This window comes from Salvelinus alpinus, chromosome 16 (assembly GCF_045679555.1).
Source record: "Salvelinus alpinus chromosome 16, SLU_Salpinus.1, whole genome shotgun sequence".
Lineage (NCBI taxonomy): Eukaryota > Metazoa > Chordata > Actinopteri > Salmoniformes > Salmonidae > Salvelinus > Salvelinus alpinus.
The window spans coordinates 41,080,792-41,101,342 of NC_092101.1; the positions used below are offsets into that span (position 1 = coordinate 41,080,792).

Consider the following 20,551-nt stretch of genomic DNA (forward strand, 5'->3'; position numbering starts at 1 on the left):
TAACCCATCTCTCTCTCCCTCTCTTCATTAACCCATCTCTCTCCCTCTTTTCATTAACCCATCTCTCTCTCCCTCTCTTCATTAACCCATCTCTCTCCCTCTCTTCATTAACCCATCTCTCTCTCCCTCTCTTCATTAACCCATCTCTCTCCCTCTTTTCATTAACCCATCTCTCTCTCCCTCTCTTCATTAACCCATCTCTCTCCCTCTTTTCATTAACCCATCTCTCTCTCCCTCTCTTCATTAACCCATCTCTCTCCCTCTCTTCATTAACCCATCTCTCTCTCCCTCTCTTCATTAACCCAACTCTCTCCCTCTCTTCATTAACCCATTTCTCTCTCCCTCTCTTCATTAACCCATCTCTCTCCCTCTTTTCATTAACCCATCTCTCTCTCCCTCTCTTCATTAACCCATCTCTCTCTCCCTCTCTTCATTAACCCATCTCTCTCTCCCTCTCTTCATTAACCCATCTCTCTCTCCCTCTCGTCATTAACCCATCTCTCTCCCTCTCTTCATTAACCCATCTCTCTCTCCCTCTCTTCATTAACCCATCTCTCTCTCCCTCTCGTCATTAACCCATCTCTCTCCCTCTCTTCATTAACCCATCTCTCTCTCCATCTCTTCATTAACCCATCTCTCTCTCCCTCTCTTCATTAACCCATCTCTCTCCCTCTCTTCATTAACCCATCTCTCTCCCTCTCTTCATTAACCCATCTCTCTCTCCATCTCTTCATTAACCCATCTCTCTCTCCCTCTCTTCATTAACCCATCTCTCTCCCTCTTTTCATTAACCCATCTCTCTCTCCCTCTCTTCATTAACCCATCTCTCTCCCTCTCTTCATTAACCCATCTCTCTCTCCCTCTCTTCATTAACCCATCTCTCTCCCTCTTTTCATTAACCCATCTCTCTCTCCCTCTCTTCATTAACCCATCTCTCTCCCTCTTTTCATTAACCCATCTCTCTCTCCCTCTCTTCATTAACCCATCTCTCTCCCTCTCTTCATTAACCCATCTCTCTCTCCCTCTCTTCATTAACCCATCTCTCTCCCTCTCTTCATTAACCCATCTCTCTCTCCCTCTCTTCATTAACCCATCTCTCTCCCTCTTTTCATTAACCCATCTCTCTCTCCCTCTCTTCATTAACCCATCTCTCTCTCCCTCTCTTCATTAACCCATCTCTCTCTCCCTCTCTTCATTAACCCATCTCTCTCCCTCTCTTCATTAACCCATCTCTCTCTCCATCTCTTCCTTAACCCACCTCTCTCCCGCTTTTCATTAACCCATCTCTCTCTCCCTCTCGTCATTAACCCATCTCTCTCTCCCTCTCGTCATTAACCCATCTCTCTCTCCCTCTCTTCATTAACCCATCTCTCTCTCCCTCTCTTCATTAACCCATCTCTCTCTCCCTCTCGTCATTAACCCATCTCTCTCTCCCTCTCGTCATTAACCCATCTCTCTCTCCCTCTCTTCATTAACCCATCTCTCTCTCCCTCTCTTCATTAACCCATTTCTCTCTCCCTCTCTTCATTAACCCATCTCTCTCTCCCTCTCTTCATTAACCCATCTCTCTCTCCCTCTCTTCATTAACCCATCTCTCTCTCCCTCTCTTCATTAACCCATCTCTCTCTCCCTCTCTTCATTAACCCATCTCTCTCTCCCTCTCTTCATTAACCCATCTCTCACCCTCTCTTCATTAACCCATCTCTCTCTCCCTCTCTTCATTAACCCATCTCTCTCCCTCTCTTCATTAACCCATCTCTCTCCCTCTCTTCATTAACCCATCTCTCTCCCTCTCTTCATTAACCCATCTCTCTCTCCCTCTCTTCATTAACCCATCTCTCTCTCCCTCTCGTCATTAACCCATCTCTCACCCTCTCTTCATTAACCCATCTCTCTCTCCCTCTTTTCATTAACCCATCTCTCTCTCCCTCTCTTCATTAACCCATTTCTCTCTCCCTCTCTTCATTAACCCATCTCTCTCTCCATCTCTTCATTAACCCATCTCTCTCCCTCTCTTCATTAACCCATCTCTCTCTCCCTCTCTTCATTAACCCATCTCTCTCTCCCTCTTTTCATTAACCCATCTCTCTCTCCCTCTCTTCATTAACCCATCTCTCTCTCCCTCTCTTCATTAACCCATCTCTCTCTCCCTCTCTTCATTAACCCATCTCTCTCTCCCTCTCTTCATTAACCCATCTCTCTCTCCATCTCTTCATTAACCCATCTCTCTCTCCCTCTTCATTAACCCATCTCTCTCCCTCTCTTCATTAACCCATCTCTCTCTCCCTCTCTTCATTAACCCATCTCTCTCTCCCTCTCTTCATTAACCCATCTCTCTCTCCCTCTCGTCATTAACCCATCTCTCTCTCCCTCTCGTCATTAACCCATCTCTCACCCTCTCTTCATTAACCCATCTCTCTCTCCCTCTCTTCATTAACCCATCTCTCTCCCTCTCTTCATTAACCCATCTCTCTCTCCCTCTCGTCATTAACCCATCTCTCTCTCCCTCTCTTCATTAACCCATCTCTCTCCCTCTCTTCATTAACCCATCTCTCTCTCCCTCTCTTCATTAACCCATCTCTCTCTCCCTCTCTTCATTAACCCATCTCTCTCCCTCTCTTCATTAACCCATCTCTCTCTCCCTCTCTTCATTAACCCATCTCTCTCTCCCTCTCTTCATTAACCCATCTCTCTCTCCCTCTCGTCATTAACCCATCTCTCTCTCCCTCTCGTCATTAACCCATCTCTCACCCTCTCTTCATTAACCCATCTCTCTCTCCCTCTCGTCATTAACCCATCTCTCACCCTCTCTTCATTAACCCATCTCTCTCTCCCTCTCTTCATTAACCCATCTCTCTCCCTCTCGTCATTAACCCATCTCTCTCTCCCTCTCGTCATTAACCCATCTCTCACCCTCTCTTCATTAACCCATCTCTCTTTCCCTCTCTTCATTAACCCATCTCTCTCCCTCTCTTCATTAACCCATCTCTCTCTCCCTCTCGTCATTAACCCATCTCTCTCCCTCTCTTCATTAACCCATCTCTCTCTCCCTCTCGTCATTAACCCATCTCTCTCCCTCTCTTCATTAACCCATCTCTCTCTCCCTCTCTTCATTAACCCATCTCTCTCCCTCTCGTCATTAACCCATCTCTCTCTCCCTCTCGTCATTAACCCATCTCTCACCCTCTCTTCATTAACCCATCTCTCTTTCCCTCTCTTCATTAACCCATCTCTCTCCCTCTCTTCATTAACCCATCTCTCTCTCCCTCTCGTCATTAACCCATCTCTCTCCCTCTCTTCATTAACCCATCTCTCTCTCCCTCTCGTCATTAACCCATCTCTCTCCCTCTCTTCATTAACCCATCTCTCTCCCTCTCTTCATTAACCCATCTCTCTCTCCCTCTCTTCATTAACCCATCTCTCTCTCCCTCTCGTCATTAACCCATCTCTCTCCCTCTCGTCATTAATCCATCTCTCTCCCTCTCTTCATTAACCCATCTCTCTCTCCCTCTCGTCATTAACCCATCTCTCTCCCTCTCGTCATTAACCCATCTCTCTCTCCCTCTCTTCATTAACCCATCTCTCTCTCCCTCTTTTCATTAACCCATCTCTCTCTCCCTCTCTTCATTAACCCATCTCTCTCTCCCTCTCTTCATTAACCCATCTCTCTCTCCCTCTCTTCATTAACCCATCTCTCTCTCCCTCTCTTCATTAACCCGTCTCTCTCTCCCTCTCGTCATTAACCCATCTCTCTCTCCCTCTCGTCATTAACCCATCTCTCTCTCCCTCTCTTCATTAACCCATCTCTCTTACTCTCTTCTCATTAACCCATCTCTCTCTCCCTCTCTTCATTAACCCATCTCTCTCTCCCTCTCTTCATTAACCCATCTCTCTCTCCCTCTCGTCATTAACCCATCTCTCACCCTCTCTTCATTAACCCATCTCTCTCTCCCTCTCGTCATTAACCCATCTCTCTCCCTCTCTTCATTAACCCATCTCTCTCTCCCTCTCTTCATTAACCCATCTCTCTCCCTCTCGTCATTAACCCATCTCTCTCTCCCTCTCGTCATTAACCCATCTCTCACCCTCTCTTCATTAACCCATCTCTCTCTCCCTCTCTTCATTAATCCATCTCTCTCTCCCTCTCGTCATTAACCCATCTCTCTCCCTCTCGTCATTAACCCATCTCTCTCTCCCTCTCTTCATTAACCCATCTCTCTCTCCCTCTCTTCATTAACCCATCTCTCTCTCCCTCTCTTCATTAACCCATCTCTCTCTCCCTCTCTTCATTAACCCATCTCTCTCCCTCTCTTCATTAACCCATCTCTCTCTCCCTCTCTTCATTAACCCATCTCTCTTTCTCTCTTCATTAACCCATCTCTCTCCCTCTCTTCATTAACCCATCTCTCTCTCCCTCTCGTCATTAACCCATCTCTCTCTCCCTCTCTTCATTAACCCATCTCTTTCTCCCTCTCTTCATTAACCCATCTCTCTCTCCCTCTCTTCATTAACCCCCCCCCTCTCTCTCTCTTTTCACTACCCTGTCTACCGCAACACACCTCACTCTCTCTCTTTTCACTACCCTGTCTACCGCAACACCCCCCCCTCTCTCTCTCTTTTCACTACCCTGTCTACCGCAACACCCCCCCCTCTCTCTCTCTTTTCACTACCCTGTCTACCGCAACACACCCCCTCTCTCTCTCTTTTCACTACCCTGTCTACCGCAACACACCCCCCTCTCTCTATCTTTTCACTACCCTGTCTACCGCAACACACCCCACTCTCTCTCTTTTCACTACCCTGTCTACCGCAACACACCCCACTCTCTCTCTTTTCACTACCCTGTCTACCGCAACACACCCCCCTCTCTCTCTCTTTTCACTACCCTGTCTACCGCAACACCCCCCCCTCTCTCTCTCTTTTCACTACCCTGTCTACCGCAACACCCCCCCCTCTCTCTCTCTTTTCACTACCCTGTCTACCGCAACACCCCCCCCTCTCTCTCTCTTTTCACTACCCTGTCTACCGCAACACACCCCACTCTCTCTCTTTTCACTACCCTGTCTACCGCAACACACCCCTCTCTCTCTCTTTTCACTACCCTGTCTACCGCAACACCCCCCCCTCTCTCTCTCTTTTCACTACCCTGTCTACCGCAACACCCCCCCCTCTCTCTCTTTTCACTACCCTGTCTACCGCAACACACCCCACTCTCTCTCTCTTTTCACTACCCTGTCTACCGCAACACCCCCCCCTCTCTCTCTCTTTTCACTACCCTGTCTACCGCAACACACCCCACTCTCTCTCTTTTCACTACCCTGTCTACCGCAACACACCCCCCTCTCTCTCTCTTTTCACTACCCTGTCTACCGCAACACCCCCCCTCTCTCTCTCTTTTCACTACCCTGTCTACCGCAACACACCCCCCTCTCTCTCTTTTCACTACCCTGTCTACCGCAACACACCCCCCTCTCTCTCTCTTTTCACTACCCTGTCTACCGCAACACACCCCCCTCTCTCTCTCTTTTCACTACCCTGTCTACCGCAACACCCCCCCCTCTCTCTCTTTTCACTACCCTGTCTACCGCAACACACCCCTCTCTCTCTCTTTTCACTACCCTGTCTACCACAACACACCCCCCTCTCTCTCTCTTTTCACTACCCTGTCTACCGCAACACACCCCCCTCTCTCTCTTTTCACTACCCTGTCTACCGCAACACCCCCCCTCTCTCTCTTTTCACTACCCTGTCTACCGCAACACACCCCCCTCTCTCTCTCTTTTCACTACCCTGTCTACCGCAACACACCCCCCTCTCTCTCTTTTCACTACCCTGTCTACCGCAACACCCCCCCTCTCTCTCTTTTCACTACCCTGTCTACCGCAACACACCCCTCTCTCTCTTTTCACTACCCTGTCTACCGCAACACACCCCCCTCTCTCTCTTTTCACTACCCTGTCTACCGCAACACCCCCCCTCTCTCTCTTTTCACTACCCTGTCTACCGCAACACACCCCTCTCTCTCTCTTTTCACTACCCTGTCTACCGCAACACACCCCCCTCTCTCTCTCTTTTCACTACCCTGTCTACCGCAACACACCCCCCTCAATTAATTGTGAGTAATTGCAAAAACAACCTGTCTCCATGAGGAAGCACGGAAGACATAATGACTTACTGTGCAGAGCTGAACAGTTTGGGTGTGTGCTCACCCCTGCGTAAACACGCGTGTCTGCGTGTGCATGTGTGTGTGTGTGTTACCTGTGAGTATGCCTGGCTGTAGTGACTGTAGTCCGTAGAGGTATCGGTGCTGTAGGGTGCTGGAGTTTGGGAAGTGGAGGGTTGGGAGACAGGGGGCATAGCACTGCTGTACACCCCAACTAGAGGCTGCCCTGTCTGCGTTTTACAGGCTGCCGGGGCTGCATGACAGACCAAACAACCACACAGAGAATACAGTCAAGTACACACAGCAATAGAAAAAGAGGACATCATCTGTAATAGTTAATGTGAGTCATTTTTTAACAACAAGCCCCAACAAGTTATAAGAAACATGTTAAAACGAGCGACATGTCCTTTATACTGATCAATAACAATGAATGTATCTGTGTGTGTGTGTGTGCTTTACCTTGCAGCACCATGCCAGGTAACACACTAGCTAGATTCAGGTATGGATTGGAGGGTAGCTTCATCTCTTTAGGGGGTTCACCCAGGAGAGAGAACTGACTGCTGGGAGCCTGGAGACAGACAGAGATGGATAACATTGGACTTTACTACACTGTTACCTAAGTAATTACCCAAATCATGAACAACCCATCGTACTAACGTATCATTAATGCATTCAACAATGCTGTAGATGTTCAAGTCAAAATGCTGTACACCCTTTCAGACTGTGTTGCCACCTAGCTCACAGTCAGCCCTCTATATAACTACCTAGCCACCCCATACAGCCGTGTGTATCTCAGCTTGCCTCACAATCAGCCCTCTATATAACTACCTAGCCACCCCATACAGCCGTGTGTATCTCAGCTTGCCTCACAATCAGCCCTCTATATAACTACCTAGCCACCCCATACAGCTGTGTGTATCTCAGCTTGCCACACAATCAGCCCTCTATATAACTACCTAGCCACCCCATAGAGCCGTGTGTATCTCAGCTTGCCTCACAATCAGCCCTCTATATAACTACCTAGCCACCCCATACAGCCGTGTGTATCTCAGCTTGCCTCACAATCAGCCCTCTATATAACTACCTAGCCACCCCATACAGCCGTGTGTATCTCAGCTTGCCTCACAATCAGCCCTCTATATAACTACCTAGCCCCCCCCATACAGCCGTGTGTATCTCAGCTTGTTATTCTATCATGTAACTTAAGGTCCTTTCTATCCTCCCCATAAACTCCACCCACAGTGGAGGTCAGATGTCAGTGCCTGGTTGCATGGTGGACACATAGTGTTATGTGGGCTCTGTTATGGTGACCCTGTGGCTTCTGTAAGAGGCTCTCCAGAGTGGGAGAAAACTAATGATGAAACACAGGTCATGTCATCACACACACACACACAGAGACAGAGAGACAGAGAGACAGAGAGACAGAGAGACAGAGAGACAGAGAGAGAGAGAGAGAGAGAGAGAGAGAGAGAGAGAGAGAGAGAGAGAGAGAGAGAGAGAGAGAGAGACGAGAAAGAGACGAGCCAGACGAGAAAGAGAGCGACAGACAGATAAAGAGAGCGACAGACAGATAAAGAGAGCGCGAGTGAGTGTGTGGGGGGGTGCATTTAAGTTCAATACTGAGGCAACAGACCCTTCAGGGTCTGGAATCAGTTTCTTTGTCTGTCTGTCTGTCTGTCTGTCTGTCTGTCTGTCTGTCTGTCTGTCTGTCTGTCTGTCTGTCTGTCTGTCTGTCTGTCTGTCTGTGAAAGAAGCCAGCGTTTCTGAGGGCTAAATCGGGCGAAAAGGCCCTAGACCACAGAACACCAACTCATAAACAAATCAGACCTGTCAGAGGACTCCGACAGAGACAGAAAGGTGCGAGAGAGAGGAGGAGGAGAGCGAGAGGAGGACAGACAGAGACAGAAAGGAAACGAGAGGAGGAGGAGAGCGAGACAGAGACAGACTGACTGACTGACTGACGACAGTCTAAAACCAGCGAACCCTAGGGCCATCTCTCTCTCTAGAGTGAAGGAGTGAAGGAGAGAAAGGAGGAGGTGAGGTGGACGGACAAACAGACAGATACAGTAGATAGGTAGAGACACACTGATGAAGAAAAGAGAGACAGGAACCAACAGCCAAGGAAACGAGAGGCAGAAGGTAGGGCAGGAGAGCTAGTGCTGGCTGGCAGAAAAGAGAGCTACCGGTGTCTCAGTCAGTGCCAATGTGTTGTTGTCTTGTTGTGCTGTTGTAATGTTGTGTTGTTGTATTGTTGTGCTCTTGTGTTGTTGTGCTGTTATATTGTTGTGCTGTGTCTGTGCTCTATACTCACTCCACTAGCTGGGCTACTCTCAGTGCTGCTGTAGCTGTGTAGGCCGGGCTGGTGGCCCCCTTGAGCTTTGGGTGGTGGGGGACCCAGGAAGTAGCTCTGTCCCTGGGGCTGAGCATTCACCGTGGTCCCAGGAGGGGCTGGTTGCCTGTCAGAGGCTGTGGTGTAGATGCAGGCCCCGTTCTGTTCCCCTCCCCCGGCTGTTCCCAGGTGTGCCTGCGCCTGCAGGTAGGGCATCATGCCCGCTGCCGACACTGAGGCCTGACTGGACATTGGCAGGGACTCCTGACCCAACTCTGGATTGGGAGAGAGAGGCAAGAGAGAGAGAAAGAGAGAGAGGGGGGGGGGCGAGAATGGATAGAGGATAGACACAAGACCTAGTATCATTCAAAGACTGGTCCCCTACTTACTGCTAGCCTACAGTGAACTACAGTCACAGACTGGTCCCCTCACTTACTGATAGTCTACAGTAAACTACCGTCACAGACTGGTCCCCTACTTACTGCTAGCCTACAGTAAACTACAGTCACAGACTGGTCCCCTACTTACTGCTAGCCTACAGTAAACTACAGCTAGACTGGTCCCCTGAGTTACTGCTAGTCTACAGTAAACTACAGTCACAGACTGGTCCCCTACTTACTGCTAGCCTACAGTAAACTACAGTCACAGACTGGTCCCCTACTTACTGCTAGCCTACAGTAAACTACAGTCACATACTGGTCCCCTACTTACTGCTAGTCTACAGTAAACTACAGTCACAGACAGGTCCCCTACTTACTGCTAGTCTACAGTAAACTACAGTCACAGACTGGTCCCCTCACTTACTGATAGCCTACAATAAACTACAGTCACAGACTGGTCCCCTCACTTACTGATAGCCTACAGTAAATTACAGTCACAGACTGGCCCCCTACTTACTGCTAGTCTACAGTAAACTACAGTCACAGACTGGTCCCCTCACTTACTGCTAGCCTACAGTAAATTACAGTCACAGACTGGTCCCCAACAGTAAACTACAGTCACAGACTGGTCCCCTCACTTACTGCTAGCCTACAGTAAACTACAATCAGACTGGTCCCCTCACTTACTGCTAGCCTACAGTAAACTACAGTCACAGACTGGTCCCCTACTTACTGCTAGCCTACAGTAAACTATAGCTAGACTGGTCCCCTACTTACTGCTAGCCTACAGTAAACTACAGTCAGACTGGTCCCCTCACTTACTGCTAGCCTACAGTAAACTACAGTCAGACTGGTCCCCTCACTTACTGCTAGTCTACAGTAAACTACAGTCACAGACTGGTCCCCTAATTACTGCTAGCCTACAGTGAATTACAGTCAGACGGGTCCCCTCACTTACTGCTAGCCTACAGTAAACTACAGTCACAGACTGGTCCCCTCACTTACTGCTAGCCTACAGTAAACTACAGTCAGACTGGTCCCCTACTTACTGCTAGCCTACAGTAAACTACAGTCACAGACTGGTTCCCTTACTTACTGCTAGCCTACAGTAAACTACAGCTACAGACTGGTCCCCCCACTTACTGTTAGCCTACAGTAAATTACAGTCACAGACTGGTCCCCAACAGTAAACTACAGTCACAGACTGGTCCCCTCACTTACTGCTAGCCTACAGTAAACTACAGTCAGACTGGTCCCCTCACTTACTGCTAGCCTACAGTAAACTACAGTCACAGACTGGTCCCCTACTTACTGCTAGCCTACAGTAAACTACAGTCAGACTGGTCCCCTCACTTACTGCTAGACTACAGTAAACTACAGTCAGACTGGTCCCCTCACTTACTGCTAGCCTACAGTAAACTACAGCCACAGACTGGTCCCCTACTTACTGCTAGTCTACAGTAAACTACAGCCACAGACTGGTCCCCTACTTACTGCTAGTCTACAGTAAACTACAGCCACAGACTGGTCCCCTACTTACTGCTAGTCTACAGTAAACTACAGCCACAGACTGGTCCCCTCACTTACTGCTAGTCTACAGTAAACTACAGCCACAGACTGGTCCCCTACTTACTGCTAGTCTACAGTAAACTACAGCCACAGACTGGACCCCTACTTACTGCTAGTCTACAGTAAACTACAGCAACAGACTGGTCCCCTAATTACTGCTAGTCTACAGTAAACTACAGCCACAGACTGGTCCCCACACTTACTGCTAGCCTACAGTAAACTACAGTCAGACTGGTCCCCTCACTTACTGCTAGTCTACAGTAAACTACAGCCACAGACTGGTCCCCTCACTTACTGCTAGTCTACAGTAAACTACAGTCACAGACTGGTCCCCTCACTTACTGCTAGCCTACAGTAAACTACAGTCAGACTGGTCCCCTCACTTACTGCTAGCCTACAATAAACTACAGTCACAGACTGATCCCCTACTTACTACTAGCCTACAGTAAACTACACTTAGACTGGTCCCCTCACTTACTGCTAGTCTACAGTAAACTACAGTCAGACTGGTCCCCTCACTTACTGCTAGCCTACAATAAACCAATAAACACTGCTAGCAGTGCACACATTATAGTATATATGCTATGCTCAAGCTATAGGCTTTAAAGAGATTAGGTGTATCCTAACTATACTATCAAGCACACTGTTAATTAAGCAATAAGGCCCGATGACGTGTAGTATATGGCCAATATACCATGGCTAAGGGCTGTTCTGGATACAGCACTTAGCCGTGGTATATTGGCCATATACCACAAACTCCCGAGGTGCCTTACTGCTGTTATAAACTGGTTACCAACGTAATTAAAAAAGTTTGCGTGGGCTAATAAAGACTACTAGTAAAGAACTATTGGGAGTTTTAACAGTGTGACAGCCTCCTTGTTCTTTACTACCAACGTAATTAGAAGAGTAAAAAGTAACTTTTTGTCACACCCGTGGTCTTTCATACCATGTCTTTCAGCATATCAGCATTCAGGGCTCGAACCACCCGGTTTATAATACAGTATACAGCGCCATATTTGCAAAACTAAAATACCATTATTTTATCTTTACTACCCAGGAGAAAGTAAAGATTACATTAACTCAGGTTATGACATTTCTGAATGGAACACCTCATACGTTATTATCTATTTACCAGTAGCACTGCAGCACAGCACGGAACACTACTCTGTTTCTCTGTTTCATCCTGGAACACCCAGACTACATTCATTCCAACTGTTAATATCCCTGTGATGAATGACCTGCATAGCCCAGAGCAGCCTCAGCCCTTACGGGCCTGCAGCAAACAAAACAATGCTAGCAAACAAACACGAGCAAACATAGATAAATGGATCACAACCACAGAGATTTCAATACATTTGCATAAATAGTGACATTCTCATTTGGAAGATTTGAATTGCAAATGTGGTTGGTCTGTCTGAGAAGAACAGTTAGAGAGAGAGGCCGAACGTCCAGGCTAGGTGGTGCTAAGGGGGCTATAGGGCTATGCGTACCGAGCCCAGGGCACTCACCAGTGGGGGAGTCACCCAGCAGACCCTGTCCCAGGGCCATGGGGGCTGGGGGTCTGAGACCAAGGACTTTCTGTAGGAGTAGACGAGAGGGGTCACCCAACAGACTAGATACCTAGGGAGGGGAAGAAAGAGAGGAGGAAGAGGAGAGGAAATAGAGAGAGGGAGGGAGAGGGGAGGAAATACAAAGGGAGAGGGGAGGAGAAAGGAGGTGAATAAGAGATGAATGATAGTGAGAGGAGAGGCAAAAGGCGATACATTGAGAGTGAAGAGAGCAAGAGAGAAAGGGATTGTGGGAGGAGAGAAGTAGAGGAAAGGCTAAGAAAAGGGTTGTGAGACTAATGCAGAAATGGATAATGATCTCACAACTCAACTTAGCGTGTCTCCACTCCACATGCACTGAGAGCAGTACTACATGTACAGCAGGATAGATGGAGCTAACAGAGCACACACACACACTATCTCTCTTCTCTCTTTTCCCTCTCTCTCTCAAGTCTGTCCTTTTAAAACTACATGAAATACGCAGACATCCAGAGTATTATAATTATTATTTATATTGCTATACCTGACATGACCATTCGGGCAATAAAGAGAACCCATTAGCTGTGCAGAGTAGAGCTTTCCTAATGTTGTTATATTTCATTAGGAATGACTGACAGAAGCAGCCAACCGAAAACCCAACACACACAGGCTCAAGCACACACGTTTGTTTTACTATCCTTGTGGGGATCAAACAATTGATTCCTATTCAAAATCCTATTTTCTCGAACCCCTAACCCTAAACCTAACCCTAATCTTAATTCTTATTAATCCTAACCCTAACTCCAAACCGTAATTCTAACCCCAACTCTAAACCTAGCCCCTAAGCCGAAAAAAGCATTTTTCCTTGTGGGGCCCGGCGAAATATATTTTCCTTGTTTTACCGTCCTTGTGAGGACTTCTGGTCCCCACAAGGATAGGAAAAACACACACACACACACACACACACACACACACACACACACACACACACACACACACACACACACACGTGTTGGCATGCCTCACATTGCTGATGTGCTTGTCTTTGATATGCAGGAGCTGCTGCTGGGCCAACTGCATGTGCAATAGATTCTGAAGCACCAGACCGTTCCCCAACATGGAACTCTGGGAAAGACACAGTACACACATATTTAGTAGACGCTGTAACAGTACACGCACATTTAAAACATGCTGTAATAGTACACACATTTAGTACACACTGTAGCATTTAGAAAACGCTGTAACAGTACAAACATTTAAAACATGCTGTAATAGTACACACATTTAGTACACACTGTAGCATTTAGAACACGCTGTAACAGTACACACATTAAGAACACGCTGTAATAGTACAAACATTTAGAACACGCTGTAACAGTACAAACATTTAGAACATGCTGTAACAGTACACACATTTAGAACACACTGTAATAGTACACACATTTAGAACACGCTGTAATAGTACACACATTTAGAACACGCTGTAGCAGTACAAACATTTAGAACATGCTGTAGTAGTACACACATTTAGAACACGCTGTAACAGTACACACATTTAGAACACGCAGTAATAGTACACACATTTAGAACACGCTGTAACAGTACACACATTTAAAACATGCTGTAATAGTACACACATTTAGACCACACTGTAACATTTAGAACACACTGTAACAGTACACACATTTAGAACATGCTGTAACATTTAGAACATGCTGTAATAGTACACACATTTAGAACATGCTGTAACATTTAGAACATGCTGTAATAGTACACACATTTAGAACACGCTGTAATAGTACACACATTTAGAACACACTGTAACAGTACACACATTTAGAACACACTGTAACATTTAGAACACACTGTAACAGTACACACATTTAGAACACGCTGTAACATTTAGAACATGCTGTAATAGTACACACATTTAGAACACGCTGTAATAGTACACACATTTAGAACACACTGTAACAGTACACACATTTAGAACACACTGTAATAGTACACACATTTAGAACACACTGTAATAGTACACACATTTAGAACATAATGTAACAGTACACACATTTAGAACACGCTGTAATAGTACACACATTTAGAACACGCTGTAATAGTAAACACATTTAGAACACACTGTAATAGTACACACATTTAGAACACGCTGTAATAGTACACACATTTAGAACACGCTGTAAGAGTACACACATTTAGAACCCACTGTAACATTTAGAACACACTGTAACAGTACACACATTTAGAACATGCTGTAACATTTAGAACATGCTGTAATAGTACACACATTTAGAAAACACTAACATTTAGAACACACTGTAACAGTACACACATTTAGAACATGCTGTAACATTTAGAACATGCTGTAATAGTACACACATTTAGAACACGCTGTAATAGTACACATATTTAGAACACGCTGTAATAGTACACACATTTAGAACACGCTGTAATAGTACACACATTTAGAACACGCTGTAGCATTTAGAACATGCTGTAACAGTACAAACATTTAAAACATGCTGTAATAGTACACACATTTAGAACACGCTGTAATAGTACACACATTTAGAACACGCTGTAACAGTACACACATTTAGAACACGCTGTAACAGTACACACATTTAGAACACGCTGTAATAGTACACACATTTAGAACACGCTGTAATAGTACACACATTTAGAACACGCTGTAGCATTTAGAACACGCTGTAACAGTACACACATTTAGAACACGCTGTAATAGTACACACATTTAGAACACGCTGTAATAGTACACACATTTAGAACACGCTGTAACAGTACACACATTTAGAACACGCTGTAGCATTTAGAACATGCTGTAACAGTACACACATTTAGAACACACTGTAACAGTACACACATTTAGAACACGCTGTAACAGTACAAACATTTAGAACATGCTGTAATAGTACACACATTTAGAACACGCTGTAACAGTACACACATTTAGAACACGCTGTAACAGTACACACATTTAGAACATGCTGTAATAGTACACACATTTAGAACACGCTGTAACAGTACACACATTTAGAACACGCTGTAACAGTACACACATTTAGAACACGCTGTAACATTTAGAACACGCTGTAATAGTACACACATTTAGAACACGATGGAACAGTACACATATTTAGAACACTGTAACATTTAGAACACACTGTAACAGTACAAACATTTAGAACATGCTGTAACAGTACACACATTTAGAACACGCTGTAATAATACACACATTTAGAACACGCTGTAACATTTAGAACACGCTGTAATAGTACACACATTTAGAACACGCTGGAACAGTACACATATTTAGAACACACTGTAACAGTACAAACATTTAGAACATGCTGTAACAGTACACACATTTAGAACACGCTGTAATAGTACACACATTTAGAACACGCTGTAACAGTACACATATTTAGAACACACTGTACCCTTTAGAACATGCTGTAACAGTACAAACATTTAAAACATGCTGTAATAGTACACACATTTAGAACACGCTGTAGCATTTAGAACACGCTGTAACAGTACAAACATTTAGAACATGCTGTAAAAGTACACACATTTAGAACACGATGTAATAGTACACACATTTAGAACACGCTGTAATAGTACACACATTTAGAACACGCTGTAACAGTACACACATTTAGAACACGCTGTAATAGTACACACATTTAGAACACGCTGTAATAGTACACACATTTAGAACACGCTGTAACAGTACAGACATTTAGAACACGCTGTAACAGTACACACATTTAGAACACGCTGTAACAGTACACACATTTAGAACATGCTGTAACAGTACACACATTTAGAACATGCTGTAACATTTAGAACATGCTGTAGTAGTACACAGATTTAGAACATGCTGTAACAGTACACACATTTAGAACAAGCTGTAACAGAACACACATTTAGAACACGCTGTAACAGTACACACATTTAGAACACGCTGTAACATTTAGAACATGCTGTAGTAGTACACACATTTAGAACATGCTGTAACATTTAGAAAATGCTGTAATAGTACACACATTTAGAACACGCTGTAACAGTACACACATTTAGAACACGCTGTAACAGTACACACATTTAGAACACGCTGTAACAGTACACACATTTAGAACACGCTGTAACATTTAGAACATGCTGTAATAGTACACACATTTAGAACATAATGTAACAGTACACACATTTAGAACACGCTGTAGAATTTAGAACATGCTGTAACAGTACACACATTTAGAACACTCTGTAACATTTAGAACATGCTGTAACAGTACACACATTTAGAACACGCTGTAACAGTACACACATTTAGAACACGCTGTAACAGTACACACATTTAGAACACGCTGTAACAGTACACACATTTAGAACACTCTGTAACAGTACACACATTTAGAACACGCTGTAACAGTACACACATTTAGAACACGCTGTAGCATTTAGAACACGCTGTAACAGTACACACATTTAGAACACTCTGTAACATTTAGAACATGCTGTAACAGTACACACATTGAGAACATGCTGTAACAGTACACACATTTAGAACACGCTGTAACAGTACACACATTTAGAACACTCTGTAACATTTAGAACATGCTGTAACAGTACACACATTTAGAACACGCTGTAACAGTACACACATTTAGAACACGCTGTAACAGTACACACAATTAGAACACGCTGTAACATTTAGAACATGCTGTAACAGTACACACAATTAGAACACGCTGTAACATTTAGAACACACTGTAACAGTACACACATTTAGAACATGCTGTAACATTTAGAACATGCTGTAATAGTACACACATTTAGAACATGCTGTAACATTTAGAACATGCTGTAATAGTACACACATTTAGAACACGCTGTAATAGTACACACATTTAGAACACACTGTAACAGTACACACATTTAGAACACACTGTAATAGTACACACATTTAGAACACACTGTAATAGTACACACATTTAGAACACGCTGTAATAGTACACACATTTAGAACACGCTGTAATAGTAAACACATTTAGAACACACTGTAATAGTACACACATTTAGAACACGCTGTAATAGTACACACATTTAGAACACACTGTAACAGTACACACATTTAGAACATGCTGTAACATTTAGAACATGCTGTAATAGTACACACATTTAGAACACGCTGTAATAGTACACACATTTAGAACACGCTGTAACAGTACACACATTTAGAACACACTGTAACATTTAGAACACACTGTAACAGTACACACATTTAGAACATGATGTAACATTTAGAACATGCTGTAATAGTACACACATTTAGAAAACACTAACATTTAGAACACACTGTAACAGTACACACATTTAGAACATGCTGTAACATTTAGAACATGCTGTAATAGTACACACATTTAGAACACGCTGTAATAGTACACACATTTAGAACACGCTGTAATAGTACACACATTTAGAACACGCTGTAATAGTACACACATTTAGAACACGCTGTAGCATTTAGAACATGCTGTAACAGTACAAACATTTAAAACATGCTGTAATAGTACACACATTTAGAACACGCTGTAACAGTACACACATTTAGAACACGCTGTAATAGTACACACATTTAGAACACGCTGTAATAGTACACACATTTAGAACACGCTGTAATAGTACACACATTTAGAACACGCTGTAACAGTACACACATTTAGAACACGCTGTAGCATTTAGAACATGCTGTAACAGTACACACATTTAGAACACACTGTAACAGTACACACATTTAGAACACGCTGTAACAGTACAAACATTTAGAACATGCTGTAATAGTACACACATTTAGAACACGCTGTAACAGTACACACATTTAGAACACGCTGTAACAGTACACACATTTAGAACATGCTGTAATAGTACACACATTTAGAACACGCTGTAACAGTACACACATTTAGAACACGCTGTAACAGTACACACATTTAGAACACGCTGTAACATTTAGAACACGCTGTAATAGTACACACATTTAGAACACGCTGGAACAGTACACATATTTAGAACACTGTAACATTTAGAACACACTGTAACAGTACAAACATTTGGAACATGCTGTAACAGTACACACATTTAGAACACGCTGTAATAGTACACACATTTAGAACACGCTGTAACATTTAGAACACGCTGTAATAGTACACACATTTAGAACACGCTGGAACAGTACACATATTTAGAACACACTGTAACAGTACAAACATTTAGAACATGCTGTAACAGTACACACATTTAGAACACGCTGTAATAGTACACACATTTAGAACACGCTGTAACAGTACACATATTTAGAACACACTGTACCCTTTAGAACATGCTGTAACAGTACAAACATTTAAAACATGCTGTAATAGTACACACATTTAGAACACGCTGTAGCATTTAGAACACGCTGTAACAGTACACACATTTAGAACACGCTGTAATAGTACACACATTTAGAACACGCTGTAATAGTACACACATTTAGAACACGCTGTAACAGTACACACATTTAGAACACGCTGTAATAGTACACACATTTAGAACACGCTGTAATAGTACACACATTTAGAACACGCTGTAGCATTTAGAACATGCTGTAACAGTACAAACATTTAAAACATGCTGTAATAGTACACACATTTAGAACACGCTGTAACAGTACACACATTTAGAACACGCTGTAACAGTACACACATTTAGAACACGCTGTAACAGTACACACATTTAGAACACGCTGTAATAGTACACACATTTAGAACACGCTGTAATAGTACACACATTTAGAACACGCTGTAATAGGACACACATTTAGAACACGCTGTAGCATTTAGAACACGCTGTAACAGTACACACATTTAGAACACGCTGTAACAGTACACACATTTAGAACACGCTGTAATAGTACACACATTTAGAACACACTGTAATAGTACACACATTTAGAACACGCTGTAACAGTACACACATTTAGAACACGCTGTAGCATTTAGAACATGCTGGAACAGTACACACATTTAGAACACACTGTAACAGTACACACATTTAGAACACGCTGTAACAGTACAAACATTTAGAACATGCTGTAATAGTACACACATTTAGAACACGCTGTAACAGTACACACATTTAGAACACGCTGTAACAGTACACACATTTAGAACATGCTGTAATAGTACACACATTTAGAACACGCTGTAACAGTACACACATTTAGAACACGCTGTAACAGTACACACATTTAGAACACGCTGTAACATTTAGAACACGCTGTAATAGTACACACATTTAGAACACGCTGGAACAGTACACATATTTAGAACACTGTAACATTTAGAACACACTGTAACAGTACAAACATTTGGAACATGCTGTAACAGTACACACATTTAGAACACGCTGTAATAGTACACACATTTAGAACACGCTGTAACATTTAGAACACGCTGTAATAGTACACACATTTAGAACACGCTGGAACAGTACACATATTTAGAACACACTGTAACAGTACAAACATTTAGAACATGCTGTAACAGTACACACATTTAGAACACGCTGTAATAGTACACACATTTAGAACACGCTGTAACAGTACACATATTTAGAACACACTGTACCCTTTAGAACATGCTGTAACAGTACAAACATTTAAAACATGCTGTAATAGTACACACATTTAGAACACGCTGTAGCATTTAGAACACGCTGTAACAGTACACACATTTAGAACACGCTGTAATAGTACACACATTTAGAACACGCTGTAATAGTACACACATTTAGAACACGCTGTAACAGTACACACATTTAGAACACGCTGTAATAGTACACACATTTAGAACACGCTGTAATAGTACACACATTTAGAACACGCTGTAGCATTTAGAACATGCTGTAACAGTACAAACATTTAAAACATGCTGTAATAGTACACACATTTAGAACACGCTGTAACAGTACACACATTTAGAACACGCTGTAACAGTACACACATTTAGAACACGCTGTAACAGTACACACATTTAGAACACGCTGTAATAGTACACACATTTAGAACACGCTGTAATAGTACACACATTTAGAACACGCTGTAATAGGACACACATTTAGAACACGCTGTAGCATTTAGAACACGCTGTAACAGTACACACATTTAGAACACGCTGTAACAGTACACACATTTAGAACACGCTGTAATAGTACACACATTTAGAACACACTGTAATAGTACACACATTTAGAACACGCTGTAACAGTACACACATTTAGAACACGCTGTAGCATTTAGAACATGCTGGAACAGTACACACATTTAGAACACACTGTAACAGTACACACATTTAGAACACGCTGTAACAGTACAAACATTTAGAACATGCTGTAATAGTACACACATTTAGAACACGCTGTAACAGTACACACATTTAGAACACGCTGTAACAGTACACACATTTAGAACATGCTGTAATAGTACACACATTTAGAACACGCT

At 43.5% G+C, this 20,551-nt stretch overlaps 1 protein-coding gene across 4 annotated transcripts in view; it reads right to left on the reverse strand.

Annotated features, from left to right (window-relative positions):
• The window catches only part of raver2 (ribonucleoprotein, PTB-binding 2), a 179,129-nt gene that overhangs the window by 32,266 nt on the left and 126,312 nt on the right, over nt 1-20,551 (reverse strand). For 3 of the 4 annotated variants that reach the window (XM_071346245.1, XM_071346243.1, XM_071346242.1), the window contains exons 7-11: nt 12,994-13,092; nt 11,950-12,061; nt 8,475-8,767; nt 6,623-6,731; nt 6,259-6,416 (exon numbers count right to left, since the gene is read on the reverse strand). In XM_071346245.1, the coding sequence (XP_071202346.1) occupies nt 6,259-6,416; nt 6,623-6,731; nt 8,475-8,767; nt 11,950-12,061; nt 12,994-13,092 (771 nt within the window). The remainder of the gene's footprint in view (nt 1-6,258; nt 6,417-6,622; nt 6,732-8,474; nt 8,768-11,949; nt 12,062-12,993; nt 13,093-20,551) is intronic. The other variant, XM_071346244.1, reaches the window with a different exon arrangement.